The 16,588-nt window shown below is 41.6% G+C and overlaps 1 protein-coding gene across 2 annotated transcripts in view; it reads right to left on the reverse strand.

The window, feature by feature from the left end:
- UVRAG (UV radiation resistance associated) overlaps positions 1-16,588 on the reverse strand; it is a 406,695-nt gene that overhangs the window by 64,491 nt on the left and 325,616 nt on the right. For both annotated transcript variants that reach the window (XM_078658530.1, XM_078658531.1), the window contains one exon: positions 10,190-10,268. In XM_078658530.1, the coding sequence (XP_078514656.1) occupies positions 10,190-10,268 (79 nt within the window). The remainder of the gene's footprint in view (positions 1-10,189; positions 10,269-16,588) is intronic.

The following is a 16,588-nucleotide window of genomic DNA, read 5'->3' on the forward strand; positions in this document are numbered from 1 at the left end:
CTGCTCTTGCAAACCTGCGTTTTATATTTTGAAGTAACTCGCCTGTGAATTATACAGCGCACATAGTCCTCTACTGACAAACTGTCCTGTTACTGGAACATCACATGCCAGATCTCGGAGGGAGATGAGTTTGGCCTAATTTGTTTAGTCCATACTATGCTCACTCTGACACATATTATCTTGAAGTTTTGGCTTTGTAGGGATGTTTCGTATTCAATCATGCTGGTGTTTTGGGCCCATGATCTCGCACATTAACAGCCTAGAAACAGCATCTGGTGAAAAAGCTAGGTGGACAAATCCGTTCACTGTAAAGGTTTCGTCCAGAAATTAAAAATGAAAACATTAGATTCGAGCAGCACATCACGAAGAGACCTGGGACACTTTGCAGCTATGAGCCGACACAACCTATGCAAGATCTTTGCACTGATGCAAAATGCATGTGAGAAATTCTCAATTTCACTAAGAAGCCGGTTGTCCTGAAGGTCAACGTGGATTTATTTAACTTAGAACATCGAACTGTATGATAAGGAGGCCTCAGTGGTACTGAGATGTCCAAAACCCATAACAGCTGCTTTGCTCCACTTGCAGAACAAGAACTCCACCCTCCAAACAGCCATGATGGGTGGGGGGGGGGGTATGTTGGCGCTCACAGCTCTTCACTGCAGATGCACTAAAGTCGAGTAGAGAGGCAGTCTGTGTTTGGGAGCTCATTTTCGGGATCTCTTCAATCCTCTGAAGTGTAGCATCTGCCCATCTGCCAAATCGGCCTTACTAGATATTAAAGAAATTGGAAAAGTCGAAGTTAGCCTGACATGTTCTTTCCGAAGCAGCCAAGCTCAGATGTTGGTGCCAGCCATTGTCTGCTGTACCGAAGTGCATCTGACACGGTCTTAAACAACCCATTTCCGTACTTTGTGATGTGCTGAAAGGCTTTATTCACTACAAAGCTGGTTACTCATACAGAGTCGAATCATTCCAATGACATGTTCTTTCTATCGCCGAGGGCTCTGCCAGTGCTTTCATCCAACTCGAATTAGGAACATGTACTGAGTAGAAAGAGACTGGGTCAAGAAGACATTGTGTTCACAGCTACTAGGATGGGGGCGTAAAAATAGTTCATCGGAGAACAAGACACTTGTGATGCAACAATGTTTTGCCTTCTTAGGAGTGTACGTTCATGCTTTTCATTTAGGGCAGGAGCTTACTTAAAAAGAAATGCCCATTTATCATACAACTTTAGAATAACAAAACACTATAAGAGAATTACATTTTTCAAAAGAAAGATACCTTAAATATGGAGTGTTATGTTACCTGATCATAAGTATTTACAAAAGGATTGCTAATACAATGTGAAAAAAGTGAAACAAGGCTAAAAGTGGATGTCACAATTGATATTGTTAACTTGGATGGCCCTAATGACATTGTTTCTTCATCTCAGTGGCACGTCGATGTATCCAACAGGTGGTGCTCATTTTATCAATCTCAGGAGGAGGAAATTCGGAGTCAGCTCTGTCACTTGTATGCAGGATAGATACAAACTTGCAGTGGTAGCTGAACTCACAAACCCTTCTTAGCAATCGATAACTAAGCATCTAACCAACTTAAATCAAAGTATAAAACATTCTACAAATAATTGGCAAATTATTTAGGTTATTTTGTTAGCCTCTCTTTTTATAGGCATACTATGAATGTTAGTATTTGGGGTAAATTTCGATTGAGTAGGGGCATGAAAGAGACAAAGGATGGTATGAAGGGGAGAATAGTGTTTTTTCATGACAGCGACCTTGCCAGAATATCCAAACAGTGTGCATTTAGCAAAGAAAAAAGAAACGTATCGTAGTTTAATACTAAATTTATGAGTGATTACATTTCATGAATGCACCATGCATTTTTATTTTATTTGAGACTGTGTCTCTATATAACTTTGACAATACATCCCCAAATGACTCATATTTACATCTGATTGGACCAATAGATTCCTAATGCTCTAACATATATTTTTCTTGAAGTCCAGAGAACAGCATAAGTAATCTTGAGACCTTTCATCTCAACATGTAAGTGAAGGTATACAAGCATTGGCAAAGCTAACAGCTCTTGCCTACGTAACAGCTTTTGGCTTTGTCAATAGGTTTTAGCCATGTTGTACACCAGCGTGGCTGATATTCAGCATGTCTAAAAGTCAGAGCAGTAAAGGAGAGTGGAGTGTCAAAGTGGAGTAGACTAAAGAGTTATGGAGTGGGGCAAAGTTGTGAAGTGGCACAGAGTGGTGAAGAGTTGAGTGGCGTGGAGTGACGTAGTAGAGTATCAGAGTGGAAGGATGTGCTGTAGAGTTGGGTGGCGTGGAAGGACAGTGTCATGGAGTGTTGTAGAGGGCGCTGCGTAGAGTGGAGTAGAAAGTTGTAGAGTAAAATGACGTAGAACGGAATAGATTGTCGTACAGTGAAATGGCAAAAAGCGGAGAAGGGTAGGAGAGTAATGGCAGAGTGGAGTAAAATTCTGTAGATTGAAGCGGAGTTCAGTGGATTGGCATAGAGTGTCAAAGTGGAGGAGTGGCGTAGAGTGGAGGAGTCGAGAACAGTGGAGAAGTGTGTCATAGAATAGAATGGAGAGAAGTTGCATGGAGTGGCATAGCGAGAGTTGCATAGAACGCTGTCAAGTTGAGTAGTGTTAAAGCGGCATAGAATGGAGTCGAGTGTCAGAGTAGAGTTTAATGAAGTAGAGCGTCAGAGTGGTGTATCTTGGAGTGTCGCAGAGTGGACTAGAGTAAAGTGGCATAAAGTACAGTCATGCAGAGTAGACTGGCGTAGAGTACATTGGTTCTGAGTAAAGTGGTGTAGTATCCATTGAGGTAGAGTGCAGTGACAGAGTAGACTGCAGTGGCGTAGAGAGCAATAGCATAGAGTGGAGGGCGTGGAGTAGATTGTTTCAGAGTAGAATGGAGCAGTGCAGATGGGTAGAGGAGAGTGCAGTAATTAATTAATTTTTAATTGTGGGTTTATATAGCGCTAGAATCAACTCCCGGAGGAGTATCTCCGCGCTTCGACCGCTGGGGAACCCGTCCTGGCTCACCCTGAGAGATGGTCCCTAATGGGTATCTCTAAGGTGCGACCAAGCATCCCCGGCGGTCTGGGGGGCCGTTGTGAAGATGAGGCAAGCTAATGCCCAGAGTTGCCGAGTGTGGTCCCTGACTGGAGTAGGCACCGAGGCGAGAATTATCGAGCCCGCTGACCCTGGTCCACGACCCTGCCGCGTCGGGAATCGAACCCTGGTCCCGGGCCGTCCTCTGCTTACAGGTCTGCCGCCTCTAACCAGTGAGCCACACCACTCCACTCATAGTAGCATAGAGTAGTGATGTATAGCGCATTGGCGTAGAGTGAAGTGGTGCAGAATAGATTAGAGTGGCGTATAGTGAAGTGATGTAGAGTAGCGTAGAATGCATTGATATAGAGTAGTGCAGAGTAGAGTGCAGTGGCACAGAATAGAGTGGCATTGAGTTCAGTGGCAGAGAGTGCACTCTTGCAGAGTAGTGTGTCAAGGAATACACTGCCTTACTACTACCAGTTAAGTACTGGATCCGTATCTGGTCCAAAGAGGAGCTTGTTTCATACAGAGCCACACTAACGGACATTATGAAGAATCAAATCTACCGCCTGTTACCATGGTTTGCCTATATATGAAGTGTTCTCTATAACATCAGACGTTAAGTCCTTGGGCTTCATTCAAAAAGTAGTGATACTGGTTGAATGTGAAACAACTAAAGATAAGCTGGGTAGGTACACAGCTAAAACATTATCCGGCATTCAAACAAGATTGCGGTTTTGAATCATATTTGGAAGAAATCTTCCCAGTGGAAAAGAGAACTCTCCATGAAAGTCGGTGGTTTCAGTAATTAAAAGATGGCCAACAAAGTCCGACGAGGGTGTTGACCTGTGTCATTGTTCCCTGGGTGCTCCGGAAACAATTATCCACTTCCTCTTGCTGTGCCCATCAAACGTTGAGCATCTGGAGATACTATATACGCACGCTTTTTAAAAATGTTAACATCAGGAGGTGTAACAAAGCCGTAGAACTCAGGATGAGATCAGATGATAAGAAATTCGTGCTAGGTGCTTCATCTTATATTCACACCGCTTGGAAGTCAAGAGTATGAGCGCAGGAAGTATTTTTCACATCCTCAAAGTCACATCTGAATCAAAAGGCTCAGATGAATATAACATTCCTCAGACAACTATCGGACCGGAACCTGTGATCCTCAAAACTTATCAGGCCCTAAGCAAGAAATGTATATGAACTTCACCACCTCCACCCAGTTCATTTCTGTATCAACTTAAAACGAGGTCTTATTGAGACAATTTACAGCAGAAAGTATCTTCCTCTCACTGTTACTTAGTGCAATAATATGTCATCTGTCCGAGGGGTATGTATTGAGGGCAGGATTTAGGGCACTTGCACTTTATGTTGAGAAGAAATTGCATTGTCTCAAGCAAGTGATCGTTTTACTCTCAACTAACTCTTTCCTAGACCAATGTTAGAAATACAGATCTTGTGGCCTCTCTCGAGACATTCCAAAGGAGAAAGGTTCCATCAGCTGCTAGCATAGAGCAACTGTGGTGACTCTCTGATGGGCTAACGCACCCGTACTTGTTTCAGGAAAATCCACCTACCTGCTGCTATCTAATGCCTAACACGATGATTCCTGAAGGGTTAACACTGAGGGGACGACAAGCGCACTGGCACTTTATGCGAAATTTCGGACTTGTGTTTTACGTCTACAGCAAGTCAAACAGTAGCACGGCTGGGGAAATTTACAGACCTAATTCGTGCGGGACTGTCCGCAAACGCCGAGCTGCAAAAAGGAAACTGTAGGTCCAGACGGAGGAGAGAGGCAGACACCTCCAATTTAAAAACATTTAATGCACTTTGTTTTTAAACTGCATAGTCAGAACATGACATTCTATAAAGGTTTTACGTTTAATTGACAGGAGGAAAAAGCCTAGGGAATACAACTTATGTTTCTTTTTTAGATAACTATTTTTTTACAGTTAGTATATTGTAATGATTTTAAATAATTGAACGATAAAAGCTTTTTCACAGATTTTCACTTTATGTTTTTAGATCAATGCCATAAAAATCAATCGTGTGATTTCCTCTGAGGGATTCAACACAGAATGTCTCTGTGATGATTGTTTGAGAGGCTAACACTGAGGGAAGCACTCACACACAATATGATGAATACTGAGGGGATGACAAACACATTAGCACTTTGTGTTCTTAGATTCAGGTCATAAAAACGAATCATAGAGATCTTTCAATGGAGAATGTCTTTTTCTGCTGCTTAACATACTGTAACTGTGATGATTGTTTGAGAGGCTATTACCGAGGGAAGTACTAAGGTACCTGCACTTTATTTAGAGATAATCAAAGTGGTTTCTTTTGCGATAACACTCTTTCTTGCTATTTCTGGGTGTAAAAAACACACAGATAGACTAAGGGGTTATTTCTGAAGGGCAAAACGTTGAGGATAGAATTGCACTTCATATCTGCAAGTTTTCATTTTAAGCAAGCAATGGCTCTGAACTAAATTAACTCTCCCCTAGAATAAAGTTGTAAAAAAGATATTTTATTGGGAAAACACATTTCTGTAGCTAATTTAGAGCAACATTATGTTGATTGTCTGAGGGGTAAATATTGAGGCACAGCACTGCCACATGCACTTTATGCTCATAAAACGAACAGCACCCAAACATCTTTTTACCATCTCATTTGCGCCACAGTGTATTATAATGGTTTGGGTTACTGTCCGGATTAAGACATTTAACATGATTATGTAGAACAAGATTTCTCGGCAACATAATTATCCATAATTGCTAAACCACTGAATTAAAAGATTATCTGCATTTTTAGTATTTGCGATCCTCGAGCCAATTGTGAATTTTAAATGTGAAAGTTGTGTTTTAAACTGCGTGGATAAATTGTTATGGAATATTATCGCACAGAACAATAAAGATTTGATTAGAATGTCAGAGTGCAGTAGCATAGAGTGCAGTGGCACAGGGTAGAGTGGTGGAGACGCAAAGAGTGCACTATCATAGTGCATAGAGATGCAGAGAATAGACGGGCATTGAGTGAAGCGGCGTAGAGTGCAGCAGATCACAGTAGATTAGAGTGGCGTAGAGAGTGGTGGCGCAAGGTGCAGCGGCAGGGAGTGCAGTGTTGCAGAGTGCAGTGGTGTAGAGTGGCATAGAATACATTAGTTTAGAGTATAGTGGCGTAGTGTATTGGTTTTGAGTGCAGTGGCGCAGGGCAGAGTGCTGCAGTGTTGAATAGCTGCGGTGAGTGCAGTGGCGCAGGGCAGAGTGGCGTAGGGTGGAATACAGGGGCGTTGTGTGCAGTGTTGTAGAGTGCAGTGGTGCATAGTAGATTAGAGTGGCAAAGAAAGCAGCGGCGCGGGGAAGGGTGCAGCGGTGCAGGGAAGGGTGCAGCAGCTCGGGGAAGGGTGCAGCGGCGCGGGGAAGGGTGCAGCGGCGCAGGGAAGGGTGCAGCGGCGCGGGGAAGGGTGCAGCGGCACGGGGAAGGGTGCAGCGGCGTGTGGAAGGGTGCAGCAGCGTGTGGAAGGGTGCAGCGGCGCGGGGAAGGGTGCAGCGGCGCGGCGAAGAGGTCAGCGGCGCGGCGAAGAGGGCAGCGGCGCGGCGAAGATGGCAGCGGCTCGGCGAAGATGGCAGCGGCTCGGCAAAGATGGCAGCGGCTCGGCGAAGAGGGCAGCGGTGTGGCGAAGAGGGCAGTGGTGGATAGCAGTGTTGGATAGAGTGCATTGGCATAGAGTAGTGTGGAGTAGCAAAGAGAGAAGTGGAGCGGTGCATAGTATAGTGCAGGGACGCAGTCAAGTGGCGTAGTGTGGAGTGGTGCAGAGTAGAGTGCAATGGCATGGAGTGGTGCATAGTAGAGTGGGGGGTAAAGGGGATATGCATGGTATGGGAGCAACTGCCATTAGAGACAACACATCTTCTATTGAAATGACCATTACATTTTCACAGACATAACATTTTACTGATACAAGTGTACAGGGAACAAATGATAATGTGTGGAAATGTCCTCAACTAGATTACAGATTTGTTTTAATATATTTAAATATTTGTTTCCACACACTTCAGAATGACCAGACATGTGCTTAATTTGTGCTTTCGATATTGTGAAATATCTGCACAGTTCATTTACAGGCATTTACATTTTATTTTGTGCTAGAAAAACAAAATAACATCGCAGAGCACACACACCGAGGAGCCAGCATGATTGTCACCTAAATACAAGAAAAGTACATTTCAAGATCCCTGGAAGACAGAGACTCACATTTGACCTCTGCCTTTGAATTCAAAGCAAATGTGAGAAGATAAGAATAAGATTTAAATGCCTCTTTACAGAAATTCAGTACTGTTTGAAGCAAACAGTAAATAGAGGTTAGGCTAGGGAACGAATGAACTCAGCCTGGACACCCTAAAGCAAATAAAGCCAGAAAACAGAAAGCAAGAAAATGTGCCTAACAAACCAGAGAGCCACTGGTAAGCAATGGGCAGAATGCATTCGCAGGGAAGCTTCCCGAATGTCCCCAAGATCTCGTTAGCAAAACAGACAGCTGCACTGTCTGGTAGGCTTCAACCTAAAAATTAAAACATCAATGATGCATCAAAAAAATATATATTCAAGAACATGGTGGGAGAAGAAATGTGTACTCAATCCACTCTACCTACCAGCCATATTTACTTCATGTCTCATTTTAATAAGCGGATAATCAATTATTTCCTGACAACATGCAGTTGCACATGATTGTGAATGGCAAGTGTGCACATTCTTACAATGGCTCACTTTCATCGGTTGCAAAGAACATCTGACTGTGATATACGACCAGGGAAAGTATGTTAGATGCGTTATTTCGTACTAGATGCAATTTTACGATCTGTCTCCCTCTCATAAGATACAGTATTCTACATCTACAGTACAGTAGCGCTAAAACGTAGGAGTGCTAGTTGATTACATGTTACTATTTAGACTTCCATAATTTCAGTGTGCTCTTATTTTTCAGTAATTAATTTCAGATTACAATTTCTTTGACCCGGTAAGTGTCTTTACATTTATCCTGCCTACATATGTTTCTACTAATTTAAGCTTTAAAATTGTATTTTGTCCTAAATATTTAACTTTTTGATCATATTCATTAAATTACAGATATATTGAGTGTTAACCATACACCTGTTAGCATATGTTTATCATTTCCCTTTATGAATATTTTATATATAAGCATTTTCATAGGGGGTTAAGAATTGGAAAGCATTAACTATCCAGTAAATCCTCCCGAATATTTTAAATACACAACTTCAATTGATATTTATTTCATATCCATGATTCACCACAGTTTTTTGGATCCGTGCGATAATATATATGTTCTCATTGAAAGAAACAAAGGTTAAAGTGGAGTTATACGTAAGAAAGGTAGTGAAAACGTAACCTAAAAAAACACCTTAAAAATACAATGAAAAAACACCACCGTTTAAAAAACAACTGAAATTTACCAGCAGATACACGCAACTGTGGTATGAAAAACGTGCACTGCCATAGATTTCAGACTTCATAAGTGATGTAATATTTGCAGTGATAAGCAGTGCATCATAGTGATGCAATTTATACTTGTGTCACATTCGTATAACTGGCGAATTTCAGGGTATTTTCGGTTTTTAAACTTTAGTGCTTTTTCAGTGAAATTAAAACCTTACTACTTTCCTCACATAAGACTCCACTTTAACCTATGTTTTTTTTCAACGTAAACGAATATCACTACAATATGCCTGCGGCCAACCCCAAGCCCACACAGCCTTAAAATACAGAATTGCATGCTGAATTCATTTTTGCTGTGTAAAGCATAATATATGCTCGGGTCTCTCCACAATTAAAGGGAATCTTCATTGTTTTAAAACATTTATTTATAGCACAATAAACACAAACAATATCGCACTAATATAAATTATAGCAGGGTAATGCATGTAAAATATCATGTGATAGAAAAAAATATATATAACATGAAACTCGTGCAATGTGATCTATTATTGACATCTCGTGGTCCTGGTGACATTTACAAACCACTCTGCCCTTGGTCTCTGTTTATTATGCCACCAGAACCCATCAGTGGCAATATTTGGCCATATTACACAGTTACCCGTATGTACTACATACATAAAAACACATATACATACATATATATACATACACACACATACATAGTAAGCGCCATATAAATGCAATTACAATACAATATACATACACACACACAAAGACACATGTACATACATAGTAAGCGCCATATAAATGCAATTACATTACAATACACACAAACGCACACAAATATACATACAAACATATACACACACACATATATATATACATATACATACATATACATACACAAACATATACATTGACACACAAAGGTATGATTAACAAACAGTGAAAGAGTTCGGTTAAACATTTTTGCAGTGCTTAGGTAAAAAAGTTGGAGCCACGTGGGTCTATCAGCATATAAATTACCAGCACTAAAACATTTTGAATAAAAGTGACCGTCACACCACACGATATACATGGATAAATAAAAGGTAAGTAGATAAAGTTAAATTACGAATGTCAAAGGCCAACGGTACTATAATTTTAAATTGCAAAGGGGGTGACATGTACCCTAGAATACAGAATTACTGGCAAAAGAACTTTAAAAATTGGCTAATCGCGGAGTGAAGACTGGAAGGGTGTGATGGCACTGTGTGATGCCATATCAGAGAGGCGGACGGCAACGTGACCTCAGAAATATTTAACTGAACGGAAATATGATAAATTAAAAACGGTGGGGGTGTGGGAGAGTTCAGGATGTTGGGATTTACACTGCTTATCAAATGAGGGAGGAGGATATAGGGAATATTCTGTGCAATGGCCTTTGTTTTTCAGTTGATCAATGTGAAAATGTAGTGTGCCGAGCTAGATGAACACTGAGATGTGTCCCGTAGCTAAAATTAATTATTTTCTAGCAATCATTTTTATACCCAACATATGTGCAGCTCATCAGCTTCACAATTAAATCAACAATACTATGTAAAATAGCAAAAAGTGAACATATATACATTTGCTCATTTAAAGACTGCAGTACCATAAATACCTGTGCAATATTTTTATTAAGAAGAAAGACTCCATAGTCAAACTGCAGTTTTTCTCCTCCTTTTGGATACAAAGGAAACCTGAAAAACAATAAAAATGCCTTAACAATGAAGCAGAAACAGGACTATTGTTAAGAAATCATCAAGCGATTCACACAAATATCAAATATGCGAAGTCACTGATTAGTCCAGATTGCCGTCGACAGATTTCAAAATGTTTACAAAAAATCTGCTAGATTTCTCAGGAACAGCGCTTTAAACCAGTGGATATGGCTACAACACTGGCGATCCAGGCTAGTCGATTGTTTAGGTACTGAGGAGAGAAATCCAACTTTGTTGTGCAAGCGAGTAGAGGGGACAGAGTGGTTAAGGTGCTACACCATTATGAAGACATGAGCCGGTCAGCATCCACAGTTCTCGGGGACCTGAATGTTATCTCCCAGCTTCCTGAAATCTGGGGGTGCCCAGAACTGAAGGCATGGCTGCAGCCGAAGACATTGGGGCTATGGGGCGGTAATTATTCAAAGAATCTCCAGCGGTGATGTCAAAACAAGATGGTGGCCAACTGATCCTAACAGAATGGGACATGGTCCTGACCTGGTTCAGGGATGCGGGGCCCTACAGGGATTACGGAGTGCTTTGGGGGCAGCAGACCCCTGAAGTTTTGAAGAAACTGCATGAGAGGGAGTGCCGGAATACTATTAATTGTTGGGGTGATGCTGTGGCAGATTTCCGCTTGCAGTTTGGCCTAGTTAGATTGCCCCAGTAATTTGAAGGGATGAAGAGGAGCGCTCGGTTGCACACTCCTCTGTATCTGTTGACCTAGGAAGCTGCTGCTTTATAAGGGGAGTGTGGCCCCCTTACAGGTAAAAGCAGTGCTGGTTCATTGAAGCAGCCTTAGAGGACCACAGAGGTGCTGGCTGGAGTCCCACTGACCCTGCTACTAGAGGTGCCACCCTCAAAGGAGTCTTCCAAGCTGTCACCTATACTGGTCTGCAAAAAGAGATTGAGACCAGCAGAATCCAGAAAAACTCAAATATATTGTTAACCACTTGGCTGCTAAGGCATGTTCCATGATTTACACTAAATTTCCATTGAAATCAATGGGAACTCCATGACGAGTTACCCTTGTCATTAGCAGCCAAGCGCAGCAGGGGGAGAAAGTACCGGGTCGCCACCACAACGGGACCTGTTGAATTCTTCATTGAAAGGGCTGCTGCTGGCAATCAGGGAAACAAAATCTGCCTTAGAAAATAAAATAGATACAGAGGCAGGGGGCATCAATCTTCGGTAAACAGACTTCAAGAAAATCGCAACAAGTGTTGGAGAGGTGGACCGTATACTGGACAACCATTCGAAATCCATTAACGTGCTTGCAAGCAGAAGTAAGACATTTTAAGGAGACAAAACATTGCCTTCATGCCATGGCAGATGATGCTGAGGAGAGGTCTTGGCAAAACAACCACCATTTAGTAGGATTCCCTGAAAAAGATGAAGGCACAGCTGTTGAGTGTTTCTTCGACAACTTTATAGCCAATACATGTAAAAACTGGGTGACCTTTCTGGAACAATTAAAAACTTGGTGACCTTTCTGGACAGTTTACAGCCGAGATTCCATCCGGTGACTGAGGCCCACCAAGACCTGGGGCACAAACGCAGCCCATCATTGTCCATATCCTCAATTTTAAAACCGGTGATGCAATTGTGAGAGCTGCCTGGCCAAATGGCAGTTTACAGTTCAAGACTCAAACCATCATGATATTCCCAGACTACACACAGGACATCCAGGCCAAAAGACGCTCCTTTGAAAAGGTGAAAGTGGAGCTCAGAAAGCAAACTATTAAATATATGATGGTGTTTGATATTGATATTCCGGGCGGTGGGGAAATCCTGGCTTTTTTTACATTGCCGGAGGATGTGTTGGTCTGGCTAGAAGGATGGCAAATAGTGGGGAAGAAAAGACTGCAGAGACACACAGACACCTACCAAGAGAGCGGCACAAGATATGGAAACTATGAAGGGGCCAGAGGAGATAAATGCAACTGTACAGGAGGATGGAACGGCTGGGCCATCACAGTCCTGATATACCACGGAACTATTAAAGATTTATCAAAGAAAATAAGAAAACAAAGGCCGGTTCAGTCAGAGGCAGGAGAGACTATGACTCAAACTCACTTAATATTGATCGCCTCATGTGGCAACCGGGGGGTGAGCGGAGTTGCCAATATTGTAGAGACTAACAGGTTTGGTGTTTGTTATTTGGGGTTGGGGGGCTTGAGAGAGACAGACTCCTTAGCCATTGGGTTGGCAGGTAATTTTATGCTTGCAGCGTGGGGCAATAGGGACGGGGGATTCATTTTTTGGGGTGGAGGACATGGAGGTTGACACAGACAGGCACACTTGGGCAGAAGGCTGGGGAAGGGACTTGGCGCAGGCTCACTGGGTGATTTCATGTGATGAGAGAAGTGAGGCAACCAACACGGTACCAATGAGCAGGGTCTCAAGATACTCTCATGAAAAGTCAATGGTCTGTGTATTAGACTGAGAAGAGGGGAAGCAATGAGATATCTACTCCAGCTAGACAACACAGGGATAAATCAGGCAGGCAATCACGCACCTGTGAGTGGGACATTGAATGGAGAAAAACTGGTGGTGGCCTTCAGGTATCTCACCGGGGTTGCAAACAATGGATGTAAGTGAGTGCTTTGTATTACAATGATTGAGAATAGTGATGGCTATGAAGTACCTGGGAAATGTTGCCTAGTTGTTTAAGTGATTATTACCAATGTATACTGATTTTTATAAATCAGTAAAAATATTTATTAAAAAAACACTATTGTATAAGCAATGGCACCAGCTACTTGGAGAATCTGACAAGACTTCTGATCAATTTCAACTACAATGTTCAATTAGCCAACAGTCTTTACATTTAATAGAGGTACAGAAAATCTTCATCACCTAAGTCTGTGTGCCATTACCTTTTAAAAAGGTTGTTTATTTTATCCTTAGAACAAAGATCTAGATTCAAAAAGGTGCATTTATAACTAAATTTACCATTTCTATGTATTTAAGGAATTCACAAAAGAATTCCTGGCAGGAGTGAGTATATTAACAAATGTGGATTTCTTTGCTTCGAATGTGGGGAAATGTGCTTACATACATCCCAGTCAAGGAGGGATAAGGGGTGCTTCAAAGAATGGCTTGTCTTGGAAGTTTGGAACCCCTAGAAATGGTCAGAGGTTTACTCCAGCCAAGGTTAGTGTAACTCTCCTTCCAGGTAGAAGGATAAAAATCAGAGCCACATTTGGTGAGGGTATATGGAAAAATGTTGTTCCTTGAACACAAGAAGAATCAGAATTTGCCTTTGCACAGGGGGCTTCATTTTCACTATGGAGAATGTTCTACTACAGAGAACTCTGCACAAGGGGACCAGGACAGTGTGGATGAGTCACCTGCCATTCCCGGTAGTTGTCCAGAATGCTGTGTCTAGCCCATCTTTTCGTGAGTACTATTCAAAATCCTGGTGAGCACCAAAAAGTAGTAAATATGCACTGGTGCGTAGACGTTGATCTAGGAGAACAGACTTACTACTTTTTCATTAAACGAGCTCAAACTCTTACATTGCTTGCCAAAGACACCAGGTCACCACATGAATCATTTAACATAATCACACTGCAGAGAAAACAAGTAAACAAATATAACTGGTGCAAATTTAGTTTTCAGTGTGACGTAATCCACAGGAGGGACAGCAACATTCACTAAATCAGTGGAATATTTGGAATGTTTAATAATTACAAAAGCCTCACCAATTGCCATTTCGGATTCTGAATGCAGTGAAACCCAAAGATACGTTTCTACAAAATAATACTAAGAAGCTAAATCGTCACTCTCTTTGCTCACATTTGATGTAATTGAAATGTCATTTTGATAGGTTTCACATTTCATCAAAATACTTATTTTACTTCCAACCATTTGCTGCTTTCGTTGTACAGTTTCACATGGAAATGACAGTAACAGAGGCAGTTCATTAACTTCAGGGACAGACCAATTTACTCAGTTTTGCAAGGATGTAGATATAATGGACATATCTAATTGCCTCGTTTTCTAGCCAGGAAAGCTACAACCTTTTTTTTTTACCACAAAGATTTTCAAGAACACAAACTCTACCAACAGATCTAGCATTACAAAAACATTTATGTCAGAGCATTTGCCTGACAATAAAGCAGGTTGGGTAGAGTCCATGCAAGACAAACAGTTATTAACATCACTAAATGCCACAACGATGGTGCTACTGTTCGCAAACGATTTGTAACAGAAGATACACCACATCTTTCCAGAAACAGTAAAGGAAATGGCAAAGCTTTTATAACAATACACAATGCTTTGTTTTGCTTTCTATACAATTTAAAATGTGATGGTTGAAGGTTTACATTGTCCAGAGCCTTGCAAAACATAATGGTGTTGTGTATTGTCATGGAGATTGTGGTCTCTGAAAGTGTGAAACACCAATTAGTACAAGTCTGAAAGATTCTGTGTGAGAATTGTACAACAAATTAAAAAAAAAATAAGGTCCTAAAATGTATGAAATCTTCGATACTTCAACCTATGTACCGATAACTTGCCTACTTTTTGTTTTTTAAACTTAAAAATACTTAAATGAAAGCACAATCAAATGACTTGAAAAGGGCAAGAGCTCTGTGCTGGGGATGTAGAGGGCAAGGTGGTCTTGAAGTACTTTGGGGTTGGCTTGCAGCTATGTCCTAAAGCTTTCCCAGGAATAGGGAAGATGTATGTCACCCTAGGAAGTTGAAAGTAAAGTTGATGCATCGAGATCACTTCGGTCAACATCTTTATTAAAAAGAAGATCAAATAAACCATTGTGTTGGCATGGAATGGACATTAAGATCACTCAGTGAGTGAAAGGTTGGGTTGCATCGAGATCACTTAGGTCAACATCTTTATTAAAAAGAAGATCAAATAAACCATTGTGTTGGCATGGAATGGACATTAAGATCACTCAGTGAGCGAAAGGTTGTAAGGAATGAAGAACAGTTAGAAGAGGCACAGGGTGGGTGGGGAGTCAAAGAAGTAAGTATACATCACGCAGGGAAGGAGTCATCTAAGAATTGCTTGGATTTTATATGAACATTGCAAACTTTGAGAGAAATGGCTATGTTTGCAAGGGTGGGGGTGGATTTTAGCACTAAGTGGTCGGACGTAAAGAAAATGTTACTTACCCTGTTGTACCAATATTTCTAGTGGATACTCTATCTACTTGAAGATTCCTCACATTCTTCTCAAGGTGCCAGATTGGTCTGGAAAACTTTTCTCTATAGCTCTATCACAGTGGTATGGGGGACTGACTTTGTTGGACGTCAGAAGTGACGTCAACCACATTAGAAGTACCTTTCCGTTTCTCATTCATTTTTTCCACGACGCTAAAGCATGATGAGAATGACATCAGATAAGAGATGTATTGAAACATAATTTTGGAATCTTATTATGTTGGCCCAGAAATGTTAATCAAAAGGGGGAGGTGAGTGACATTTGTGAGGAATCTGCAGACAGCAACTATCAGGAATATAATTACTTAAGGTATGTAACTTGTTCTTCTGGTGGATAATTCTACCTGCAATTTCTACATCTCTTTGACCCACCTACGAGATGGAGGGCCTTGATAGATGGTTATACCAAGAAGTCCAGTAGCACAGATCAGGAGGAATGCCTACCCCTCTCACCTCCAAATCCAGGCAATTCTGCTTGGTGAAGGTATGACCAAGTGGGAGCTTTGCACATGCTACCTACAGGCACTCCTTTGGCCAGCACAAATGTTGAGAACTGGGCCCTCATGGTTGTTTTGGGGCCACTGTATGGCACAGTATAGTAAACTCAAATACAATCCTTTTTCTGCACTGCTTTTCTTTTTCTGCATCTTACATAACCTATGAAGAGCGAGTAACCTTTATGAACATCTTGCTGCTATAAAATCTCATCGGATCCAACCTAAATAGCCTCTTCTCCTACTCTTCGGGGTGAGGTGGTGGAAAGATGGAAGGAAGAGTGAACAGCTGACCCAGATGGAAAACAATCGACACTTTCAGGAGGAAAGTAGCTCTGGTTCCAAGACCCAACTGTTCAGGATGAAAAGTAGTGAAAGTAAGCCAGGCATGAGCTTAGTTGAAGAAGAGGCATGAAAGGCCAGTCTTTCTGGTGAAGGATGTTCAGACAGGAATGATGAAACACCCAGGGCAGGTCTATACCTTCTTGGGATTGATATGTTGACCATAGGGGCTGAGGATGGTTTGGTCCAAGTATTCAAAATGGGGACTAGGAAAGACTTAATGAATGTCAGCACTGGATCCAAAGTGAAGGAGGAAGGTTGCTGGAATTCGATCAGAATA

Source organism: Lissotriton helveticus, chromosome 8 (assembly GCF_964261635.1).
Source record: "Lissotriton helveticus chromosome 8, aLisHel1.1, whole genome shotgun sequence".
Taxonomy (NCBI): domain Eukaryota; kingdom Metazoa; phylum Chordata; class Amphibia; order Caudata; family Salamandridae; genus Lissotriton; species Lissotriton helveticus.